Source organism: Simochromis diagramma, unplaced genomic scaffold (assembly GCF_900408965.1).
Source record: "Simochromis diagramma unplaced genomic scaffold, fSimDia1.1 OVJJ01000228.1, whole genome shotgun sequence".
Taxonomy (NCBI): domain Eukaryota; kingdom Metazoa; phylum Chordata; class Actinopteri; order Cichliformes; family Cichlidae; genus Simochromis; species Simochromis diagramma.
The window spans coordinates 1054144-1077886 of NW_024386873.1; the positions used below are offsets into that span (position 1 = coordinate 1054144).

A 23743-nucleotide genomic window follows, 5' to 3' on the forward strand; every position below is an offset into this window, starting at 1 on the left:
CAACCAGCAGCAGCGTTCCGGTCATGTGACTGAAGTCAGACAGAGCTGCACACGTGCAGGTGGGTTGTTGTTGTTGTTGTTTTTAAGGGAACAGTTACGTAAACGTTCTCGTCTCCGGACTCGCATAAAAACAAAGAAAAACCCCAAAAAATCTAATTCGATCACAACAAACAAAAACAAAATAAAAGCCTGCTAATAAAATCACTTCCTAAAGATGAATTAAATAAAACGACCACAAAAGGTTTTCGTCATCTTCGACAAACTCAACCATTGCACAGCATTCAGACCCAAACGCTCTCCGCGGGGTAATAAATATACACATGCAGATATACAAGTCGCCCTCCGCGTTTCCACGGCGACGCAAGCTGAGGTTTCAGGGGTTCCAAGAAAGTTTAAAGAAACCAGGAGGGCGCAGGAGCGGCGAGGACGCCCGGCGCCGATCCCACCGAACCCAGGAAGCGAGGCACCGCGAGCTGTGGGTTCCCGCCGAGTCTTCACATCGCAAAGTTCGTGAAACGACCAAAAACAACAAACTTCGGCTGCTTCGTCGACCCTCAGAGATCCTGAGATCCTAAAAAGCTTCTTTGCAGTCACACGGCACTAAATGGGTGGGGGAGGGGCTGCCAATCTCCAATCAGAACCAGGCTGATGGATGACACGTCTGCTCAGCCACAGGTGTGATCACAGACGTCAACCTGCTGCTTCCTGATGCGATTTTTCCTTTTTCTTTACAACAAAATGAGAAACTGAAATTATTAATTAACTACTGAGAACATCAGGATGATTAATCTGCTGATTTCACACACACAGTAAAATCTGCTTCAGTGTTAAACAGGCGCCTCTCGCGTGTGAAACAGCGGCTAAAGCGGCGTCTGCTTATTTTCAAGGTGAAACCTTCAGTTTAGCGCGTTACCAAAACCACCAGCGGGCCCCTCACAGACTGAAGGCCTGCAGGCTTGCGACCAATCACACTTCAGGAGAGCCGTGAGCATCAGGCACCGCTGATCGTCGACGCTTCAACGTTTTTAATGGTTTTGAAGCTACAAACATACGACTCCGCTTCCTGTCTGCGGCCGACACAGGATGGAGCGGTACAAGATAAATCGGAGCTTTTACTCTGAAAATCCTCGTGAATATTTTCGGTCTTGTTCGCACCGCAGGACCAAGAACCTTTTGTGGAACTCGGGTCATTTATCTGCGTTTCCTCCACAGGAGTCCAAACAAAGCCCAGAAACTCCCTTCAGCCACTTCCTGAAGATCCCAGCTCCGAATCCTCCATCTGATGTTTTTGTAATTCTCATTTTGGCCACAAGGAGACGACGAGCACACAGACTGCATTTAAAAGATGGATGTTGCTGCTGCAGACGCCGTTTGGTTAGTGAAGTCCCGCTTTTCACTCGTGCTTTTAGGCGGGAACGATCTGACTGAAAACGGCACATCCCGCTGAGCCTCAGATCACCGTGGCGACCATAAACTACGAATCTCCTTCATGTTTTATTCAGACGAGAAGCTGAGACCACAAACAGGAAAATGTTCGCAGAGCGACGCGCTTCTCTACAACTAACCCTTCCTGCAGCTAGGAGTCGCCCCCTGCTGGCCATTAGGAGGAATGCAGGTTTAAGGCACTTCTGCAGCGCGTTTTACACCATGCACAAGTGCCATTTAGCGCAGCACTTCCTGCGGCTGAAAACAAGTGTTAGAAAGAAAAAACTAAAGAGCGAAGCTGGAAAGACTCATTTTCATCCTGACAAACACTTCAGATCACACTCAGGAAAAACAAATCTGAGCTTCCAGAGTTTAGTAAAGGAACTGAGTTCTCTCAGATTTAAACGTGGGAACCCGATTACGGGGCTGAAGGACGGTTCCTGGGTTCTTGGGACCTTTAGGCTCCTGGGTGGTGGAGGAAACGCACCGCTGCCGTCCCGTTAGCACACCGGGGTAACACCGCTGCCTCCTTTTGTGGTTTCACACAGTTCATCTATGAGGACACCTGAGCCTCCGCCTGACACAGGGAAAACAAACAAACAAAAGAAACAAAAAACCCAGCAGCATTTCACCCACAGCGTCCCGTCCACACCGACTGAGAGCGAGCACGAGGTAAAAGTCACTGAATCTGGAGGAATGATGGGAAAAGTGGTTTCATTTCCCCTCCAGTTTATTCTTTTTATAGAGGCTTTTATTTTTCCAGGGATTGAGGTAACCTGCCACGGTGGAGACACACCCCTGTCAAACACTCAATAAATTAAAAGAAAACGTCACCGCCGTCACTTCCTCTTCCTGTTAGCGAGGGCGGAGGAGGCGAGCGGGGAAGTGTCAGAACACACGCTGAGACGGGAGGGAAAAGTCCGCATTAGGGGAGAAGCTGCCACATATCTGCAGATATCTCTTTCTGATCAGAACACCGCATCAGACGACTAAAAGCAGTCACAATTTCCTGTTGTCCTTTTCAAAATAAGAGTCTGCCACCACACAGCCTGGAGAAATGAAACTGAGGACGATGAATTCCTGATTAAACTCCTGCTGGACGAAGGAGAAGGGTGGTCAAACACACGAACCGAACAGCTCGCTGGGGGGAGGGCAAAGGTAACCGTGTGTGCGGAAACACCTGTTGGTTAAAACCTGCTACATCTGTGAAATTGCATTATCATCACCACGCGGACGCCATGAAGACGCCGCGAGGTGAAAACACAGTGAGTGATGTGGTATTTATAAAGAAAGGAAACAAAGACCTTGGCGATGTTTGGCGGGCGATGACATCATACCGACCAACCCATTACATCGTAGGCAGCCCCGCCCCCCACCGTGTTTATCGCCTTTTCGAATGAATCCGTATTGCACAGGGCTGGAATGACTTCAAACATCAACTAAGCATCGAATCTACCAAACAGTTAAAATCTTTAAAGTCTCTACGAACACATGAAAATCCAAATCCAGTTCACTTCCTGTGTCTCACGTCAGCAGCTTTTTTTTCCTTTTTTTCTTAATTTGTTTTTTTTTGTTTGTTTTCTTTTTTAAGTTCAGCACCGAAAAACGCCGAGCGTCAGAAGTTTGGGTCGAATCACGGGGGAGGAAATATTTGAGGTTTTTCACGAGGTCCTGATGTGGGCGGGTGTGACGTTCTCTTCCAGGTGAAGGGGGGGGGGGGGAGGAAAAAAAAAAAAAAAAAAAAAAAAAAAGGGGAAGAAGAAGAAAAGATGACCCAAACTCTTCAGTGCTTTCAGATGCCACAGCCAATGAAATCCCCTCTCAAACTGCCGTCGCTCCTCGAGATGCAGAAGAGCGCCGTTCATCTCTCCTCCTTCCTGGACACCTTAGAGGAGTGCCACGCAGTGGACCTGTGGAAACAAAGACGGTGAGTGTTCACCAGGCTGGGGCGACGTCACAGTCCTCCTTAAAGAGACAGACGTTCATTTTTCTGTTAGAGACGATACTGAGGTCACCTTATTCAATGTAATGTATACAGCACCAAACCACAACAGCAGCCTCCTCAAGGCGGTTTATATTGTAACCCCAACAATCAGACGGCCCCTACGAGCAAACACTTGGCAACAGTGGGAACAAAACCCCCCCCCCCCCCAAAAACAAAAAACAAAAAAACAAAAACCTTTTTAACAGGAAGAAAGCTCCAGTAGAATCAGGCTCAGATGTGGTGTGGAGGAGAGATTAATAATTAGATGCAGAGGTGTATAAACAGGGATTAAGGAAGAAGTCTAAGGAGCTTGGAAAGAAAAGCGTCTGGACTTCTTTAAGTTGCTTGAAGACGTTTGACCTTCATCCGAGAAGCTTCTTCAGTTCTAAGGTCAAATGGTGGAGGGTGGCAGGTTAAAGCCCTGTGGGAGTGCCCCCCCCCCCAAGAGGGACAATGGGATCTGGGACTCTCCACCATTTGACCCTAGAACTGAAAAAGTGTTTTAAGACTTAAAAGTTGAATGAAGAAAACGCCTGTATGAGCTGCACTCGGTGACAGTAGGAATAAAGAACTAAACAGGAAGAGACCACAAACAGAGCCGGATCAGGCTTATCTTGTAGTTTTGCACTGAGTCTATGTTATCAGTTTCAGCACAAACGCATTGATTTTAACGTCGCCTTGTTTTCCTCAACCCACCCTGAAGTCCTGCCCTCCTCATCCTCCTCACCTGATGAAGGTCTTGAAGGCAGCACTCTGAGGATTGATGCACAGCGGCACCCGTTTGCCCTGCTGGTGCTCCGTGATGAAGCGATGGATCAACTCTGAGGACAGAAACGGGATCATCAGCCGCAAACATCACAAAGGAAGCTTACAGCTGCTCTTCGTTTTCATGCTACGGTTCCAGTTATGGAGGACAAACTGCAAAAATCGTTATATATATATATATATAAAAAAAGAAATTAACAAAAACTACAGTATACCACACACCACAAAGAATAATAAAATATCTAAATTAAATACGGTATTATAGAAAAACAAATAATTTCAAGAGTTTCAAATCATCTCGATGATGATTTCACCAGGTTTAGACCTCCACACTCCACTTTCACAGTGAAGGCTACTGCTCTCTCTCAGAGTTACTGTTTGTTTGTAGGGCTTTTATTATGAAAGGTAAAGAGGATGTTTGTCAAAGACTTGTTGACTGTGCGACATCAATCACCTGCTGCTGGGAAAATTAAAGTAAAAACCTGTAACAAACATTACGTGGCTACGGCTCGGCCATATTATACCGTTCACAGTACAACGCTACAACGTTGGGCAACGATAAGAAAATGAAATATCGCGATAGAATATGGGTAAAACGCGCATGCGCAGTGCCTTTGTTTTCATACGCACATGGCCAAAAAGCATGGCGGCAACAGAGAATGAGAAGGGAGAAAGCGGATCGTTGAGTGAAACGGATGAACCAGAACTGGTTTGTAAAAATGCTGCAACTTCAGTGATGTGGAACTGGTTTAGCTTTCATCCCTCAGATACACAACAAAGCACTTTTTTTTGTAGAACATGCAAGCGGCCGTCGTTATTGCCGTATTTGTCAGACTACGGTGCTCGTAAATCTGGGAGTAATCTGGGTCCTAAACTCCGTCTCTTCAGGTCCCAAAGTCAAACGAACACTGCAGCATCACTGAGAGTTAAAAACTGTCTAAATTCTTTCATCTTTAATAAAATGATCAGCGTTGCTGCTTTACCAGGTGTAACAATGAAGTTTAACATCCAGGCATCCATGAAAACAGAATTTATTACACTTCACGAAGTTAAAAGTTAGCAGGAAGCTAGCGGAAGTTAACTCGCTAGTTACCTAAACGTGATATAGCATGTTTTGACTGAGAGATTTCTGAAGCATTCAAACGTACAGCTCTGCTGTCACTTCCAACATGAATGAAGACAGAAAACTAAACAGCAGTGACGTTTGTAGGGTTACTGAAGTTGGGCTAGCTGCTATATAATGATGTGCTACGTGATCGCTAGCTACACAGCTATGTTAGCATAACATAAACAGTGAAGCTGGAGGATGAACACTAACACTTTTCCACTCGATAAAAGTTAACGTGAAGGTTCCTGATGGTTAGAGACAAATGCAATCGCATGGCAGGATGCTGTAAATGGACCAAACTTCAGTCAGAACAACTGAGATAATCCATCCACAATACCAGGTTAGTCATTAATATACTGCAACAACACGGGAACAGAGCCGCTGTGATAGAATCCAGCATTAATGAATCGATGGTACAGAAGTGGAGGAAGCAAGAAGAATGAGCTGAATAAAGTTTGATTTATCTGACTGCTTTGTTTTGCTTAATGTGCCTTATATTCCCGTGCACCTTATGGTCCGAAAAATCCATATTTGACTTTTTTTTTTTATTTGGCACACTGCAGTTTAATGCTGCAAAGCTCCTCTTTTTAACTTCAGTGGATATTATACATGGTTAACTCAGGATATGTCAGCACATTTCTACTGGAGATGCCTTTTGGTGAAACTTGCAGCAAGGAATTTGCATTTGCACTGTTAAATGTTATTAGCCAATTATATCGTCAGTTATATCGTTTTCACAAATTTTCAAATATATATCGTGATAAATATTTTTGCCCATATCGCCCTGCTCTATACGTGACCCAGAGCGAGTCGCGCGTTGATGCTCAGACTGCCGCCAAAGGAAAGCATCACGGTGCCGCCGGCGTACCTTTTCCCTGCCACACTGACAGCAGGCTGTTCTCGTAGCTGTGGCTGAACGGACGCTCAGCGACCGGCTCAAAGTCCCGGGTGTAAACTCGCCCGCTGGGGACGGAGTAGCAGCACTGACACATGCAGGTGTGGTAACGCAGACGCCCTTCGTCCAGGTAAGGGTGGGAGAGGGCGTCGCTGCCCGAAATCCTCTTCGCCTGAAGAGAAGAGCAGAGGAACAGTGAACAATTCTCCAGCTGACAGATTCAGGTGAGACCTTCACCTGCAGTCACATGACCAAGCAGCAGCAAACCTCACTGAGCAGAAACTTTTCTCTGATTGGTCCTTCACGGGTTCACTCTGAGTGCTGATTGGCTGCAGAGGCTCACCTGCATGCATATAAAGCCAGAGAGGGCGGAGCATGGGGCTCCCATGCTTTTAGTATTTAGTTTCAGGGCGAAGTCTGAATGCGACAGCGCTGTGTCGCCGCTTCCTGCTCGTCTTCCTCTTCTCTCTGCCTCATCGGGGCTCCGGCGCCTCGTCTCAGGTTTGCGTTTTCTCTCATTTGTGATGTTTAAAGTTTCTTGAAGTGCCGTTTCATTTTTAGGATGGTTTGAGCCACTGATTTAAGGACAACAACACATTTAAAAACATAACTGCATAACTACAATAACAACATTGACCCCTTACTGGTCCATGTAACACACCCATATACACATTAGTTAGGAAGAAGTCTGCTGGGTGTTAAAAGCATGTGAGTGCATTTAGTCTCACAGTTTATTAAAGAGTTTGAATTGTCAAAAACAAACAATTTTAATTTGACGCTTTGTCAACAGAGGGCGCTGATGAGTGTAGAGAAGTACAACATGACAGGACCAAGTACCGAGCCCTGTGCAACACCCTCAAGAAAACTACCAGTCACACACATTCAGCCGGGTGTCACGTGAACATCTGTCCTGCTGGACTAAAACCAGCGCTCAGCTAACGAGTGACACCTGAGTTTGGCAGTGGAAACAGTTGTGCTCGATCTTGTCACCACTTTCACGGAAAGGCCGTGCACGTACTGCTTTTCATACAGCACAAATATCCACAGATACAAGGCGCAACCCGGGCACAGAGTTAAGGTCTCGGTGTGAGCAGAAGATTTAAAATGTCAGACGAGCTGCATTAACTCCACTCTGAGACGAAACGCTAACAAAACAAAAATCAGTCCAGTTCCTCGAATGAAAGATGAAAATCTGCACTTCAAGCATCTGTTTGGTTTTTAAATCCACGGTGTTGAGAGAGACAACAGCTGTGACAAAAGCACAGCTGTGGAAACATCTGGGCTGCACCACTTAGAGTTCCACCTTCTGGCTGCAGTAGTGAGTTACATCACAATGGATACTTATCAGTGGGACAGAAACCTTTTCTGTGCTGACGTCACCGAGTCGCCTCAGCTGTTACAGCTCAGCGATAACTGTCCAGGGTTTTTCCTGCATCCAGGAAACAGCTTTTCTTCTTTTTAAAAAAAAAAAAAAAAAAATCTGTTTAATTTCCTCAGCAGTAAATATGATATCTGGTAACAGGAACAGTACGTGGCTCTCCTGAACCCCAAACTGTGACGAGGAAAAACCCTGAAGACCCATCAATCAGCTGGTGTTACTTCCAAGTCCACAAGACCCGCTCCCCAAAAATCACTCGCCAATGACTAAAAACCCAGAGCTTTACCGCCATCATGCTCGCTCTCTTCCGAGCTTCCTGCCAGGGTCGCCGACTCCTCTTCCTTCTTCTAACATCTAGAGACTCGTAGCCAATGGCGTGTGCCGCTCACCAAACTTACACCCCGAAAGAAGCGGCGAGGGCACCGAGCGGGAACGAAAGCCGAGCAGACCTCGCCGTTACAGGCGATGCGACTTAAAGCTGTTCGTTGGAGTAAAACAGCTGCAGCGTTAATTCAGACCGAGGTGTCCACGTTTGGGTCACAACAGCAAACATTAAACAGAACGAGCTGAAGGTCAGAAGACGACAGAGCGCCGGAGGAGCCGGACATCAGCTCAGCATCAACTCACCGGATCAAAGACCAGCATCCGGCAGAGGAGGTGCACGGCCTCGTGGGTCGCTCCGTCAGACAGCATGTAGAGCACCGACAGCGACGGCTGAGGACCAGAAACAGCACAAACAACAAGTCAGCACCGGAGACGCTGAGACGATCAATGATCAATGAATGCAGCAGAGTCACAGTCAACGTTTTTAAAACTTTAAGACTTCCTGGTTCAAGTGTTTGTGATCGTCTGCGGTACAAAAGTTTCAGACTTTGCAAAAACATGAATTGTGATTGTTTGTGCGAATGCGAGTCTGCAGCTGCAACGCAGCAGAACTTCAGGTCAGATCTGATCTTCCATCATCACTCTGTCCCACATTTCCCAGTAAACCCACCTCATTACCTGGCAGACATTTTGGATGTGTACCGTGTCTGTAAAGCGTTACACAACCACCACGCGTTAGCGGGAGCTGCGGGGTGACCGAGTGGGCGGCTACTGTGAACACACGTGGGTAATAAAAGAAAGCAACGCGGCCTTCTTCCAGAGCAGAGAGCGGCGTGCTGCTGCTCAGCTCACGAGCACACCACGCAGTCACGTACCGGTTTGTGCGGCCCCCTCAGGATGTGGGCCCGGGCGCCCTCGCAGGCCGCTGCCAGGGCCGACAGAGGCGGCGTTCCCAGCAGGTCGGTGATCAGGTCCAGCTGCGACACAGAGACAGACCGCTTCACATCACAGAAGACCAGACAAAGGTTTGGATTTGTGGATCCTCAGAGCTGGAACAGCCGTGCCGCCATCTTTAATCCCACTTTCCGCGGCACGACTCAAACACGGATTCTACCTGAGCCGAGTCCACAGGTGAAACATTTTAACATGTTCATATACACTGAAATTAGAGCTGAGAGGTGGATGTACATCAAAAGTTCAAAGGTCAAAGTTACGCATACATACCTGAACATCATCTTAGCCACACCTCTGAACTAACAGGAGGAGGAGCTAACCCTGTCACCTGACTGCACTCTGACTGAACCTGTTATCAGCAGCTCTGCAGGTTTTTTGTTTTTAAATGAATGTGTTGCCGGTTGCCGTGGCGCCCGGCGTCTCACCTGCTGAATGGGACTCTGAGCCTGGAAGAGGATGCGTCGGCCCAGCAGCTCGGCGAAGATGCAGCCCACCGACCACACGTCGATGGCCGAGCTGTAGTGCCGGCAGCCCATCAGCACCTCCGGCGCCCTGTAGTACTGAGTCACCACCTCCTGCGTCATGTGACGTGACGGGTCGGGCTCCTCCACGCGCGCCAGGCCGAAGTCACAAATCTGAGCAAAACGGAAAAACGTCAACGGCTCTATCCGAGTCACTCGAGCAAGCAGCTGATTGGTTTCCTCGTGTTTTGGAAAGGCGGCGACTTTTGTCCCTCCCACAGCGCGGCGTCAGGCCCAAACGCAGCAAAGACGTTTCAACGCCACGAAAATCTGAGTAACTTCCCAACGAGTTGTTTCCTCAGACTCATCGGCTCCTCCTGCGTGTGCTTGGCGTAGAGCTACAAACGCCGCTGTGAGAGCATCGCCGTCTCTGAGCTGTGGCGTCTCATTGCGCCTAACAAACATCAGCTGGTACAGGTCGGAAAGTATCTGTTCTATGCGTTAATTATTGCCACAACGATCGTGTTTTAAATAAAGCGCGCCTCATTTTTGCCCTTAAAAAGCTCAAACAGACGCCCTCGTCCAGTCGCTAAACCCCGCCCCTTTTCCACTCCAGTTTCAGCTTTAACTGGTGATTTCATGAACGGGAGCCGTGCGTCTCTCTGCACCACGCCTGCCACAGACTGGGGATCTGTGACCCCCCCCCTGCCCCCCGCTTAAACAGCTGTGATAGGCTCCACCCCCTGGATCATCAGAAAACCGTTCCAACGTTTTAGCCGCCAGCACTGACCGCGGTGGTTTTGCAGGTGTCGATTTTGCATCTCGACCGTAACGCAGAGCAGCACAAGTTACCATGGCAATGTACTTGGTAACAAGCGAACCGCCTTCATAACCCCGGTAACCAGGCTTCGCGGCCTCTGATACAGGCGAGTGCGGCGTTACCTTGAGCAGGCAGTTGCTGTTGACCAGCAGGTTTCCGGGTTTGATGTCTCTGTGCAGGATCCCAGCGGAGTGCAGGTACTTCAAACCTGGACAGGAAACAGAGAGGAGGTCAGAGTTTTAAGCCTTCACCTGCTGAACCTCGAATCTGCACCGCTTATAAACGTCTGTATCGATATGCGCCGAGGTCGTCACCTTTATGGAGGAAAGCGTTAAAGTCGTCCTCCTGGTGAGCGACGACAACGTTTAAATCAGCGGTCCCCGCCGTCCGGTTTATGCCCAACAACATTTTCACAGGCCGGCCTTTAAGGTGTCGCAGATAAATACAACAAAATCAAACCGGCACCAGAAGAAGAAGATTTATTCATAACACAGGAAAGACCCGGAGAAACCGAGTGAACGATAGAAACGATAAAACAGAGCCTCAACTCTCGCGGCCCGGGCCCGGGACCGCTGGTCTAAACCACCAGCATCCCTGTGACGACTTCTTTCACTCTCCTCTGTTTCTGCTATTCTGCTTCCATCTCGAGACATCACACGCCACCGACCCGCCCGGCGAGGTGACGAGAACAACTAACTAGAACTACAGCAGGAAACTCACTTCCTCCAGTGAAGTTTTAAATTTCATTACTAATCTGAGATTTAAAGGGAAAGATGGAGCCTGCAGTAGGACACGCTGCTCGCTGCAGCTTATGAGACCGTCACAGGAAAGTAAACAAAGCGAGGCAGCGAGACTGAACGACGGTTTAAATATAGGCCGAGACATTCGGAGGCGGATGATGATCGGCAGCTTTGCCTCTTCAGGAGAAAGATGGACGTGTGCGTTTGAAGCCGGCGGTGTATTTAAATCTCGTACTGAACGCGATCATGTCGCTCGGCCCGTGCGGCGGCGGGGCGCGAAAGAGCCGGCTCACCTCGGAGGATCTGGTAGAGGAAGACCTTGATGTGGTCCGTGGTGAGCGGCTGAGGAGACACGATCACTTTGTGGAGGTCGCTCTGCATCAGCTCTGTTATCACGTAGCTGCGGGGCGGTGAGCAGTCAAGGAAAAAAAATAAAATGCACACGCTCACACACGGACCGACCTCCGCCTACACGAGCACGACGCATCGCCCAGCACCGGCCTCCGAGGCGGGGGAGCGCCGGGGCCGCTCAGCGAAAAGTGCCGATGTAACATTTTTTAGAAACGATGCACATTAAATATTCATCAGCAGCCTCGTGCTTCACATCTGCGAGGAGCTGGATTTAGACCGGACACCGGCGGCTAAATTAAGCGAGTTAAAGGAGGACGTGAGGGAGAACTAATGAGGAGAAACTGGGACAGAAGGACTGAAGGATACATCTCCTCAAAGCAGTCGATCTGCGGAGGCTGCAGAATGTCCAGAGCCGACAGAACCTGCACGGAGAGAGAAAAACGGCATCAGCTCAGCGTCTACATCCAAATAAGAGCCTCTTCAAAATAAAAGCACCCGCAGGTCGTTACATTGTCGTGTTTGAAGAAGCACAGCATCCGCAGCTCTCTGAAGACCCTCTTGCAGGAGACCAGGTTCTGGAAGACGTTGGGCATCTTCTTCAAAGCCACCTTCCGGCCGTCCCGAGGATCGGTCACCGACCTGTGAGGAAACGAGGCGCACGCTTCCTGTCACAGCTAGAAGACAGTCTGACGACACAGTTTAGGGTCGTTTGGTCTGCAGACACACAACAGCTAACTGCTGCTCAAAGTGAATAAAGTTACAGTGAGTCACAGGTTCAGCGCAGCCACAGCGACTCTAGTGCTCGACACAAAGCAGGCCTCAGGCCATGTTTTAATAATGGCGGGTTAATCCTTTAAGTTTGGGCTGAAAACGCTGCAAACGAGGCGGTGCTGCTGGAGGACAGGTGCAGTTACCCAAGTGTGGGGCTCACGTCACACACCTACATCAGCCTCACTGTGAAGCAGAGGCCACGTTCATATGGATGCAACTGCAAATGAGCCGAGTATTCCTCATATGCTGATGCCAAACCACATACAGGGACGTGCACGCCCACGGTACCAGAAGATCAGGGCCAAACATTTTTACTATGACTGTTTAACCAACGCGACTCATGAACGTACACAGGAAGCAGAATTAAAGCTTCACAGTAAATGTGCTGGCCCCTCTTTGGGCTGCAGCGTCTCTGGTGGACGGCGCTAATCTAAAGACGAGGGAAACAAGCTGCTCGTCTGCACACGGCTTCACCTGGAAAACAGACATTTATAAAAAACACTCAGTGAGGGGGAGCTCTGATTGGTCAGTTACATTAAAATGAATCCCTGTGTGAGGTCTTTAAACCTCTGATGTGATTATTAAAGTAAACTGAACAGAGTGTGGAAGACGAGACAAAGAGCGGCATCAGCTCCTTTGACCTTTAACCTTTTAATAAATCTTGTTTCACTGAGCCTCTGCACCACGCCATCACTGCAGACAGTGACGCGAGTGTTTCACTCACATTTAACAGCACATTTCTGAATTAGCAGCCTGTCACAGACCCCCCCCCAGCAGCAGTGAAGATGATGCTGTTGTAGTTTGCGGTGGAGCCTCAGGCGGCCGTGGTTTGGTTTACAGTAATGATGTGCAGTTCTCACAGACAGACAGTTTTACTCTCCAAACTCCAGCTCCTATACCAGCCGGGAAGCAACCGTGATGTTTACCTGTCGTGAATCCAGCCCGGCTTACATAACAGCAAACACACACATATATTTCACCATTTTCTAACATGTTCTGCACGACCTGTTGACTTATCGGCCCACTGACAACCAATCACACGGGTTCAGGCTTTATCCAAAACACACAACCCTGAGGACAGCTTGGCCAGGTTACAGCTGGGGGCCAAGGCCTCAGGCTGCAGCTGTGCAGAGCATCAAAGGTCTAAAACCACTCAAACCAGCTAAACCAGAAATGATCAGAGGCTGGTGATGAACCCAGATGGAGATGAAGTGATGCCATCTTGTGTGGTGACAGTTTGAGCGCATGTAAACAAAGATGGAGCTGAGTTTCAAGTCTGCACAAACAAGATGGAAGTCGGAGCAGAGGGAGCTTTCTGACAGCAGGGATGTGAAGCATGATTACGACCACAGCGTTTTCTTACCAAACAACTCCAAATGCGCCATAACCGATGGGCCGGTCTGGCTCCATCTCTGCGGGGCTCGGCACCTCGCTGGCTGGGTTGCTGTAGGGCTGAGGCACCGCCGCGCCGCCGCCGGTGCTTCCTCCGAGGGCCGTGGGGTGACGAGGGGTCCCTGCCGGGGCGTTGGGTCCGGTGAGGCACGGTGTGGCGCTGAGGCCCGTGGAGGGGGCTCCGCAGGAGGAGCTCACGCAGAAATACTTGTGGCCCAGCTCAGAGCCCGGAAATAGGTCTCCACACACGGTCTGCCGGCCTGCGCCGTGAAATGCCATCCTCCTCCCGGAGCACCACCCGGACACGGTCGCGTTATATGCCGCTGCCTGCTGCTGCTAGGCTCGGAGGACCCGCAGCTCCCCGCTAAGCATGCCCAGCCTGTGAAGGAGGCAGACACACGTCAACGCGCTGTGGCTTGAAACACATAAACACGTTCACAGGCCGAAGTGTGCTAGTTAAATCCGGGCTAAATCCAGGCCCGCGGCGGAACGGACCTCCGACACAGCCGAGCCGAGCCACCTTTGTTTGTATCAGGCTGCTCTCACCTGGTTAGTGGAGCAGCTAGCATCCCCCGGCTAACTAACGAGTCAGCGTCCAAAAACAGAAATATAAAATAATCCACCCGCTGCTCCATCACCCAGCTCGGCTGCACAGAGACCATAGCACCCACTCAAGCACACGCATCGATATTCACTCTTATTTTTCTTCTAAAACCAATAAAATAACGCGTCCAGGCGTCCGCAGCTAACCAGCTGTTCTGGCTAACCAGTTAACCCCCCCCCGATGACCCACATAACCATCACCGGCCGGACGAGCTGACCTAGATCGACTAAGAAAGCGAGCTTTCCCCCGCGACGGTCCAAAAATGAGCCTACAAACCTGACTCGGTTAAGCAGCCGATAGCATGACACGGAAACGGGCTTAAAGAAGGCGAGAAAAGCCGAGTTAAATCCTCGAGCTAGCCGGGATGGTTAGCCAGCGGAGCCGCTAGCTGCAGCTAGCTGCGGGCTGCTCACTAGCTGGCCGCGGCGCCGTCACAGGCGGAGAAGAAGCGTCCATATAGGCGGTTTCTCCTCTTTTCCGGGTGGAGGTTCATCCAGCGGCAGGTTCCAAGCGGGGCTTCGACCCAGCAGGGCTTCGGCTCCGGACTACAGCGACAGCTTAGCCCGGCTAGCCTGTAGGAGGAGCAGGTGAAGCCGGATGGGGGAGGGTGGATGATATTTTTTTTTCCCCCACTCTGCTGTAAACACTGGGTGACAAATTAAAGGAAAAGAAAACCCAGAATAAACGAGGATAAATGCAGGTGCTTCCTGACACAGGTGCGCCACATGGTAACAGCCAATCAGCATCCAGCCCTGTTCTGCACAGGTGTGAACACAGCAGGCAGGTTCGGCGGCGTTTAAAATGGTTAAACAGGGCTGATTGTTGGCGTCCATTATTGGTGCAAATTCTGGTATCGGTAGGACCCCACGTAAACACACGGCCGCTACCCCCGATAACAATGCCGATACTTTCATCCAGCTAATGTAGGGGAGAGGTGAATCATCATCATGTTTGCAAATTCTGAACACATTTTAATGAGCACTACATCACTGTTGTTTTTACTTTCCATAATAATTAGATAACACAACAGGAGACATTTCAGAATATTTCATTTTAAAACTTTTTTGGAGTCCTACGATGTAAATGTGCGTCTCTAAAGAACTCAGTCACCATCTGCTGTCTGTAAAATAAAATAGACATCAATACAAATTCTATATTTATATGTATATTTTATAAAATGATCTTTTTCCCCATTTAGTGGAGTAGTAGTATTTTTAATGTAGTTTTCCATGACAAAAAATTATTTAACTACGCACTGAAACAATGTATCGATCTGAGCGTTCGTATCAATATTTGGATCGTTCAGTCCGCCTCTACCGTTTATACACAGCCAGCATTTGGATTATTATATAACACTCTTGATAATCTGTCATCATTGGGTTATATGGAGGACTCAAACTGCCACAGTTTAACATAAATAACTCAAATACGTCAAAGTATATTTAAATTAATTGAAGTAGTATTTTATAAAATGTGGCAAAAATGTCTTTTAACCTGAATTAACAAATACAAAATATAGAAGTTTACAGGCAAGATAAACCCCATAAAATAAAATACTTATCTGATTTATACTTTTTAAATATTGATTTGATATAAATTTAACCCTGATTCATTCTTTTTTATATGGACTTCATGTTTTGAAGCCTTTCCTTACACAGAGCCCAGTATTACAGGAACTACTCTGACTGTTTTAATATGGAGAACTAAGAAATACTTATATATTAAAAAAAAAAAAAAGTACTACTTTCTATTAAAGGCAAACACGGGGGATGCAGCAGACAAAGGGATTCATATATAAGGAAGAAAAGTTCTGAGCATAAGTTAGCGCTATCTCACCTCAGTCTGAGGCTCAGACTGAGTAGAAACATTACGAGCTGCTAAATCGGAGCTAACGGGCCCGTAAGCTTTTCTGAGCCGGTTCACCGACACTTTTAACTTGTTTCAGTGCTTCAGATGAAACACCCACATTCAGCACCCACTCAGACACTGTGAAGATGACCTGAACTCGAGTCCACACGTGCGTTTTACTGCCTTTTAATACAGTAACAGTAACGAGGCGCTATGCACTATGCATCAAGTACAATCAATATGCACAGCCACAGAAAATGTGTCACCAAGGTAGCTACAAATTACATGGCAAGTTCAAGAGTTACAAATCAGCATCCAGAGTAAGAACGAAGATCATACGAAGCAGAGAAGTTATGCACATTCAGTGTTCAGGGGGAATATCCACAAACAACTATCGGTCTGCCGTTATCTGCTTTATAAAAGTGTGTATGTACAGCGTGGGCCGTCAGAAACACCCGCTCCCCGCTCAAAGGCAAACCGGACACCGCTCGGCAATAAATTAGAAGAGAAAATGAGATAAATGGTGTTACTGAGGTCTCTGGGCCAGTTTCCTGGTGTTAAACACGGATATCATGGATCAGAAATGGTGTAAAAACGGCGACGGCGGCTTTACAAAAATCAAGAGCGGCTGAAAATGAAAACAATGAAGTGATGATAACAGCTAAGCGCCAAGCCAGGAGAATAAAAACACACATTAGTTAATAACTGATGGGTCCTCTGTGCAGGACTCCAGAGTCGGTAGTGTGAACGCAGAGAGCGCCTCCCAGTGCCGGAGGCCGGTCAGCTGACAGAGGTGGGCGTCGCGGGAACAAACAGAGGTCGCCGTTCTCACAGAGCCACGGAGAAGTCGAATCTCCATCCAGATGTGGCAGGAAACAACCTGAGACAGAAAAATCAAAGCTCACCTCATTTCATAAAAAAAAAGGTGCAAAGGCGCTGCAGCAGAGTCCAGGACTACAAACATGGCGCCATTAATGAGCAGAATGGATCCACACACCTGCTCCGGTAGCTCCTCCTACGTGTCCTTGCTTCCTTTTGCCTCGACTCCTCCGACTCCCCCCTCGACTCCACCCCACCTCCGTCCCTGATCCCCTTCCCTGCAGTCCCACCCCAGCTCTCCCCTGCCCCCACTCGCCCCCCCAGCGTGCTAGCTGTGGGGCTGGGGGGCGATACCGGAGCAGTCAGTGACCAGCAGTCCCACTGTGCTAGCGCTGGACACCGTGACTGCCACGCTGGTGGTGCCCACGGGCCCCGTGCTCGTCTGGTCGGGGGTGGGGTCGCCCTGGTTGGCGTGGGTGCCCATGTGACCCTGGAGCTGCGTGGCCGTCTTGCACTGTACCCCGCACAGCTGGCAGAGCAGCACGCCGCCGGCCCCGGTCCCGCCGAAAGCCCCCCGCGCCCCGCCGCTCTCCTTCCACTCCTGGCCGTGGTGCTTCTGGGCGTGGACGCGCAGGTAGGTGAGGGTGGTGAAGCCTGCGGGACAAGAGCACACAGACACGTGAAGGCGGGGTGACGGTGGACTGTCGGTGGTGCTTCCTCGTGACGCAGCCGTGTCTTACTGCGGTTGCAGAGGTGGCAGGCGTGGTGCTGTGATTGGTTGTGGACCCGCATGTGGTCGGTGATGTAAGCGGCCGACAGCAGCTTCCCGCAGATGTGACACGGCACCTTCTCCTCGTGGCGAATCAGGTGAGCACGGAGGCGATCCCGTGTGGCAAACGCTGACGTGCACGTCTGCAGAAAACAGGAAGGCGTGGATGAAATGAGTGAAATTTTCAAAATAAGACGTAGTTGCTTATAAAAACACTTAAGAGGACGAAATGTTCTAAATGTAAAATTTGATGCTTTTTATTGAAATTTTGATGTTGTGGTTTTCTGAATGCAGGACTGGCGGTGCTGGTTTAGAAACAGGTAAACAGGTGAGGGTGTTACCGTGCACTTGAACGGCCTCTCTGTGGAGTGCACCTGTCGCACGTGACTGTTGAGGTGGTCCGGCCTGAAAATGCAAACAAGAATGAGATTCATGTTTTTCACTAACTGTTTAAATTTTATTAAGGTTTAAATCATTATTAGGGGCGTGGCCTCTTTGACTGACAGGCGGCTGTAGCTGCTAACTGTGTGCTAGGCTTCACCTGAACTGGACCGTGTTTGTGCCAATGGAGCTTTCTTAATGACATCATCTGACCAATCGTATGGCCGCTCTCTGAGCTCCAGCTTAGGTGAGATTCTGGGATTACGATTGGATGTTACTAATCGGCAGGTGTCTGTGTGCTGGCTACTAACAACCAACATGACGGCAACTATAAAGCTAAAATCCAGAGTAAAGAAACTGACGGATGACATCATGGTGGTTGCAGCCATCTTTTATTTACAGTGTGTGTTTGCTACAGGAAGTCTGGCTGTATAAAGTCTGGTTATGAAATGGTTGTAACTTATGAGCTGTGGTGTGTGGGGACACTGCTTCAGTTCACTTGGACGAGCTGAGTGAACAGCTTCCTGATGACTTCACAGGTTCAGGCACTAAAGTCGTGAAGCAGCATAAACTGTATATAGAAGAGGGACGAGGCAGCTGTGAGCAAATGAAGTCGAGCTGTTCCCATTTTCTCTTTCGGATGTTAGGACTGAAACGGGGGGGACTCAAACAACTCGTCTTTGTTTTCCTGTTCTCATCAGTTTGTGTTCAATGAGACTTGAAATCAGAGGCTAAGATCAGAAGCTCATCAGGACATAGAGTCCTAAATAACCACAAAACAGTCACATCTACATCTTTCATGGTGTTGCAACTGCTAAATGTGAGCGGTTACATATACGAGCTCTCCGTGAGGAGTTAACGCTGCCCGAGGAGCGGATGGCGCTCGTACCGAGAAAAGGCCTTGGCGCAGTGCGGGCAGATGTACGGCTTCTCCACGCCGCCCTGGTGCGAGCGCACATGGTAGCTCATCCTGTCTTTCCTCTTGAAGCGCTGCTGGCAGATGGGGCAGGAGTACGGCTTCTCGTCCGAGTGGGACAGCCGGTGGCGGTTGAGGTGGTAGACGTCCCTGAAGGCCTTTCCACAGGCCTCGCAGGCGTGGTTCTTCCTCACCTGATTGGTGCTGGGAATGGGATTAGGATTGGGATTCTGCGGGAAGAGGCAGAGAAGTTCAGTCGTAAATACACTCTGAAGTCTTTTCCTGCTGTCAGAGGGCCTCTCTCTGCTCCCGGCATCAACACTAGCTGATTATGATGCTCGTCTGAGGTTTTCTGATGTTTTGATCCACAAAGATTTAATTCAAATTGTGTGTTTATAACCGTGAATGTCAGCGGCCATGTTTCTGGACACTTCCTGCAGCTGCCGCTGGCATCAAAAGGCCCTGAATTGTCCTTTAATCTTGGCCTTACTCTCTGGCTCTCTTCCCGGTGAACCCACCTGCTCCATGGACCCAACGACAACAACGGCTGCCTGGATGGGCTGAGGCGGCGCAGCCATGGTTACTGTTGCCGGGGCGATGGACACAGACACCGGCTGGCCCTCCTGGTTGACGTGCTGGCCGGGCTGGGGGAGGGTCTCTTGGCCGGGAGCCGCGGGAGGGGGAGGAGGCTGCTGCGGGGGCAGGGCGAGGTGGAGGAGGGAGAGCGGGACCGTCTGCTTCTCCACCCGGCCGGCCTTCGCTCCGTCCTCCTTCTCCCGGGCCGCCCGGTCCTTCATCTTGATGCCCGTGTGCACCGACTGGTGCCGCCGCAGGTTGTAGCTGTTCTTGAACTCCTTGTTGCAGGTGGCGCAGATGTGGGCGGGCCGGCTCGGCTTGGTGAGCGGTTTGACTGGCAGACATTAAAGTCACATTTTAGTCACAGTCAGTGCACTCTGAGTTTAACATTCGTCTGAAGAAACGTCGGTAATTTACTGACTTCAAACTAATCCTGTAACACTGGTTTGTAAACTGTTCGAGGACAAACTGAGCTCTAACACAACAAACACAGACAAAAAAAAGATAAAATCCTGAAGTGTTTATTTCTTTGTTGATTTACAATCTACGGAAAACTGAGCCGTACTCAAGTATGGGGGACAAAAAGTGTCAACACAAATAACTGGAACCATTTTTAACCATTATGTGAAATATTGGGGAAACCCTGCTGCTTAGCAACAAATCAAACCAATCAACTGCTAAAAAACACAATGTTGTGCAGAGTGTGTGGAGGACAAAAGATTTGAAGCTTTTCTGGAGAAATTTAAATAATTTCAATGAATTCTGCAGATTGAGTAAAATCATTCAACATTTTTGGGCTTGAATAATGTGACCAAATGTGTCACTTTTTTAATATTGTTAAATATACTGTATATTTAACCATTTAACAACTTTGTACTGCGCGTAACATTTGCAGCTGTAATCTTCAGTCATGATAATAATAATAATTATTATAATCATTTTTCTGTTACCACAATAAAAAGAAAACTTCCTGTTTCTGGAAGAGAAAACACATCAGACCTGATAAATATGAAAAAGAAAAACATGCGAGTTTTAATGTATGTATTTATTTTGCAGCTCTAACCTCAAAAATGTTCTTTCTTGTGTTTCTGTAAACAGGCTGATTAGTGAAACTTTTGGGTGTTTGGTTTCCCCTCACAGCTCAAACGTCTCCTGTACATCCAGTAAAAACTGTCTACACAGAAGAGCCCAGCGTGCTGCTAAAGTCACTGATACTCTGACGTAAATCAGAGGACATAAACCTGTTTTGTGCTCGTGAACTCTGACTCTGTGATAAGCGTGCAGAAAAACAAAATCTCCCACTGATAACCAAACTGCTGACGCTGCAATAAAAGCCCAGAGTTCAGAAGATAACCTTTAAAAACATCAATATCGGCCTGTTTGAACAACTTCAAACACGTCAGTGACGAGGTTTAAACCCCGCCCCATCCTCACCTGGCAGCGGCTCCTCGCTCAGGGCGGCCGTGTCGACGGTGGACGGCGGTGTCACGATGTGCTCGCCCGGAGGACTCTGAGCCGAGCCGGTCAGCTCCGGCAGCAGCTCCGACTGTAGCGGCGTCTCGGGCTGACTCTGAGTCGGAGGCGTCTGCCGGAGGTCAGTGAGAAACATCTGAATCAACACACACAGCCATTTACACCTGGACCATCCAGGCTCAATGGAAGCTTATTTACTGTAACAGTGTACACAGGGCAGGTGAGGGCGTGGCCCTATGGAGGACCAAAAGTGTCTACAAAGTAAACCAACATCTATAAATGACTGAATGTGTCATTAAATGCATCAAAAAGGACATTAATGATTAAAGTTTTGATGACAATGACGACAGGTGTAACATCAGGCGTAAGAGGGCGAGCTGAATGCAGAGGGAGAAGGTCCTGTCCCGAAACAACATGACATTTTCTGAATGATCTCCAGGCTGACAGCTCTGTGGAGGACTTCATCGGTGAGACGTGCAGAGTGCAGGAGAGCGCTCGGCTCTCAGTAAACCACGGCACATCTGGAAACACCAGCTCCGTCTGGAGCAATGCAAAGCTCTGTGACCCGTCTAAGCTTTGAACGATGACGATAAGATCCCCGAGGTTCTGTGATGGGTTACAATAACCTGACTTCATGCAGGAGTCTGACAGCCCAAATTTCTTTTGCTTACAAAAAGAGCTCAGTATCTGTCAGCCCTGTGCAGCGCCCTCTTCAGGTCACCCCACAGATTTCATCTTCAGCTTTCTAGCAGACGCCCGGGAGCACGATGGTGCCACCGCCGTGCTTTGCCATGGCCGTGGCATTCGTTTAGTGATGCACAGTGTTGTTTCTGTTTCTGCAGCTTTCAGAAATACGGCCAAAAAGTTCAACCTTGGCCTCATCAGACCACAACGACACATTTGCCCACATTTTTAAGAGTGCGCTGAAAAGTTTCTCTCCGTAAGGGAAACAGTTCAGAGCTCAGACCTGGGAACATCCGGCCTCTCACGGCTTTCTTCTTGTCTTTTTGTTTTAGCACTGCCTGGCTAATTAGAAACCAGCCTTCAGAGGTTATAGGTCACAATCAAAGTGCAAAAAATATTTCGCTTGGCCTAATTTGTTTTTACTTCACACAAACCTGCCACAGCAGAGCTGCAGAACCAGTTTATGCTTCACGAGTCTTATGGAAGCATGAGAAGAAGCTGATAGTCTGTCATGTGCGTCGATACTTTGGCCAAAAGTAAAACACTTTTACTTACACTGTTGTTCAACATGAAGTTCGATTACAAACTAAAGCGGGTCGAGGCGTGTTTCTAAAGGGGGCAACGAGTATTTATTTGCCCCCTAAAGGGTTCATGCAGAGTGGCTGTAGCTCAGGAGGTAGAGCAGGAAGGTTGGTGGCTGGTCCTCCTAGTCTGTACCCCAAGTTGCTCTCCGGTGTATGGATGTGTGTGACTGTCAGTAGGCGCTTGTGTCAATGGGTATAAAGCGCTCTGAGTGCTCCAGGACAGCAGAAGAGTGATATATAAGAATCAGTGAGGACAAACACAAATCCTTCTCTCACTTTCAGGGGACTGACAGGTTAAATAAGGAGGCAGAGCCCCGGGTGAGAGGTCAGCAGGATCAAAGTGGAGACAAGAGGATCCACACCAACAACTCCCCCCTGACCCCTCCGTGACCTCCCCACCTGCAGCAAAGCCCAACGGCCCCCACCCGCCCTGAAAAAGCCCAAACCACGCAGCAGCCACGGGAATTTAGCACTCACCTGAAAGAGGAAATTACTCCAGGAGGTGTCCATCCTGAAGGAGACCCAGCTGGGGACCGAAGAGGAGGAGGTGGAGGAGAAGGAGGAGGGGGAGGTAGAAAAGCTCCGGGAGCTGCTGTGAAAACAAAACGCGAGGCCTGTATGGCAGCTCCCCTCCACCGACAGGGGAAATGAGTCCCAAAGCCCTGACACTTCTTAGAGAAGAAGCCTCCGAGAGGCAGGAGTTAATATGGCAGCTAAACAGTCACTGAGCAGATGCTTCTGTAAATGCGACAGAATGGTTGGTCTCATGCGTACTTGCTTTAATGGTGCGGTTTAATTTAATTTGCTTATGTCGACTGGAATAAAAATCTGCATGCAAAGTATTTTAATGGCGAAGCCGAGCAGTCGAGACGTGCTAATCATAGCAGCGGCTGTTCGGGACTCGTTTATAGCTCCGACAAGGCCGCAGCGTCGGCTTCCGAGCCTCGGAGTTGCGTAGGGCTCGTCCCCCGGCTAGAGCGCTCCCGGTCGGCCGCGGTCCGTGGCTCCGCCTCGGTGTCTGAATCGACAGGATGACATCTTTCTGTTTTTTTCAAACCCGCTCCCTCGCGCTCCCTCTCGCCCTCCCTCCCTTCGCTCTTTCTTCCTTTTCTTTTTTTATCTCTTCTTCACCCCCTCTGTCCCTCTCTGCTTTAAAGGGAAAGTATTTGGCGTGTGCACCCTCCTCGCGGACCCCGTCTCGGCTCGTCTCGTGCCGCGCCGTCCCTCTCGCCCCCGCCACTTCTCGGTAGGCCGACAGATAATCAAATCCGACATTTATGGGATCAGCTCGGCCGTTAACTCCGCCACTTCGCTTAAAGGAACCCGAAAACTGGCGCTGCGCTGCGGGGAAGAGGTGGCAGGCGGTGATCCGAGCCGCGTTCGCGCCAAACTCTCCGGTAAAATGGTGTCGGGTTCGGCTAAAATGAGCCTTTATCCCCGAGCATCTTAAAGGTAACGATGCGCGCAAGTGCAACAGCTGGATGTAACCTCAAAACACATGACGTCCGTCCGTGAACGGGCCACACCGCGCGGCCCGCCAGACTCCATTCAAAAGACTCTAAATTCCCGTCTCCGGCGGACTTACTACACGATTGAGTGCTGACAGTAACACAGCCACGACACGAAGGACATCCCCACGAATCGGGTCGACTTTAAATGAGCACAGCTGGATTTTATTATTTTATTGTAGTGCAGTTATCCTGAGCTCCTGTAACGCTAAA

The 23743-nt window shown here is 49.1% G+C and overlaps 2 protein-coding genes across 4 annotated transcripts; both read right to left on the bottom strand.

The window, feature by feature from the left end:
• Positions 1–63: 63 nt before the first annotated feature.
• nlk1 (nemo-like kinase, type 1) lies at positions 64–14597 on the bottom strand. Of its 2 annotated transcripts, none has more exons than XM_040031851.1 (12): positions 14249–14597; positions 13340–13747; positions 11715–11844; positions 11572–11627; positions 11148–11254; positions 10237–10322; positions 9259–9468; positions 8755–8856; positions 8183–8269; positions 6151–6349; positions 4137–4230; positions 64–3335 (listed from the first exon to the last, which is right to left on the bottom strand). In XM_040031851.1, the coding sequence occupies exons 2-12, from the start codon at positions 13645–13647 to the stop codon at positions 3287–3289; spliced, it is 1428 nt and encodes a 475-aa protein (XP_039887785.1). In that variant the 5' UTR covers positions 13648–13747; positions 14249–14597; the 3' UTR covers positions 64–3286. The 2 variants fall into 2 exon arrangements, with proteins under 2 accessions (XP_039887785.1, XP_039887786.1); XM_040031852.1 differs by lacking the exon at positions 14249–14597 and adding an exon at positions 13915–14235.
• A 1393-nt stretch (positions 14598–15990) lies between these two features.
• On the bottom strand, positions 15991–23627 carry LOC120733558 (myc-associated zinc finger protein). Of its 2 annotated transcripts, none has more exons than XM_040031853.1 (8): positions 22500–23627; positions 20716–20890; positions 19224–19615; positions 18679–18935; positions 17750–17813; positions 17380–17551; positions 16818–17293; positions 15991–16700 (listed from the first exon to the last, which is right to left on the bottom strand). In XM_040031853.1, the coding sequence occupies exons 1-7, from the start codon at positions 22530–22532 to the stop codon at positions 16968–16970; spliced, it is 1419 nt and encodes a 472-aa protein (XP_039887787.1). In that variant the 5' UTR covers positions 22533–23627; the 3' UTR covers positions 15991–16700; positions 16818–16967. The 2 variants fall into 2 exon arrangements, with proteins under 2 accessions (XP_039887787.1, XP_039887788.1); XM_040031854.1 differs by having other exon boundaries at positions 20716–20866; positions 22500–23625.
• Between the last annotated feature and the right edge of the window lie 116 nt (positions 23628–23743).

Coding starts and splice junctions, on each gene's coding strand:
- LOC120733558 (XM_040031853.1), bottom strand. CDS start 22,532: ATGGACACCTCCTGGAGTAATTTCCTCTTTCAG. Junction 20,891..22,499: donor GGAGTAATTTCCTCTTTCAG/GTGAGTGCTAAA, acceptor GTGTTGATTCAG/ATGTTTCTCACTGACCTCCG. Junction 17,552..17,749: donor AGAGGCCGTTCAAGTGCACG/GTAACACCCTCA, acceptor TGTTTTCTGCAG/ACGTGCACGTCAGCGTTTGC.
- nlk1 (XM_040031851.1), bottom strand. CDS start 13,647: ATGGCATTTCACGGCGCAGGCCGGCAGACCGTGTGTGGAGACCTATTT. Junction 8,270..8,754: donor TGAGGGGGCCGCACAAACCG/GTACGTGACTGC, acceptor TCTGGTCCTCAG/CCGTCGCTGTCGGTGCTCTA. Junction 4,231..6,150: donor GTCAGTGTGGCAGGGAAAAG/GTACGCCGGCGG, acceptor TTCTGTCCTCAG/AGTTGATCCATCGCTTCATC.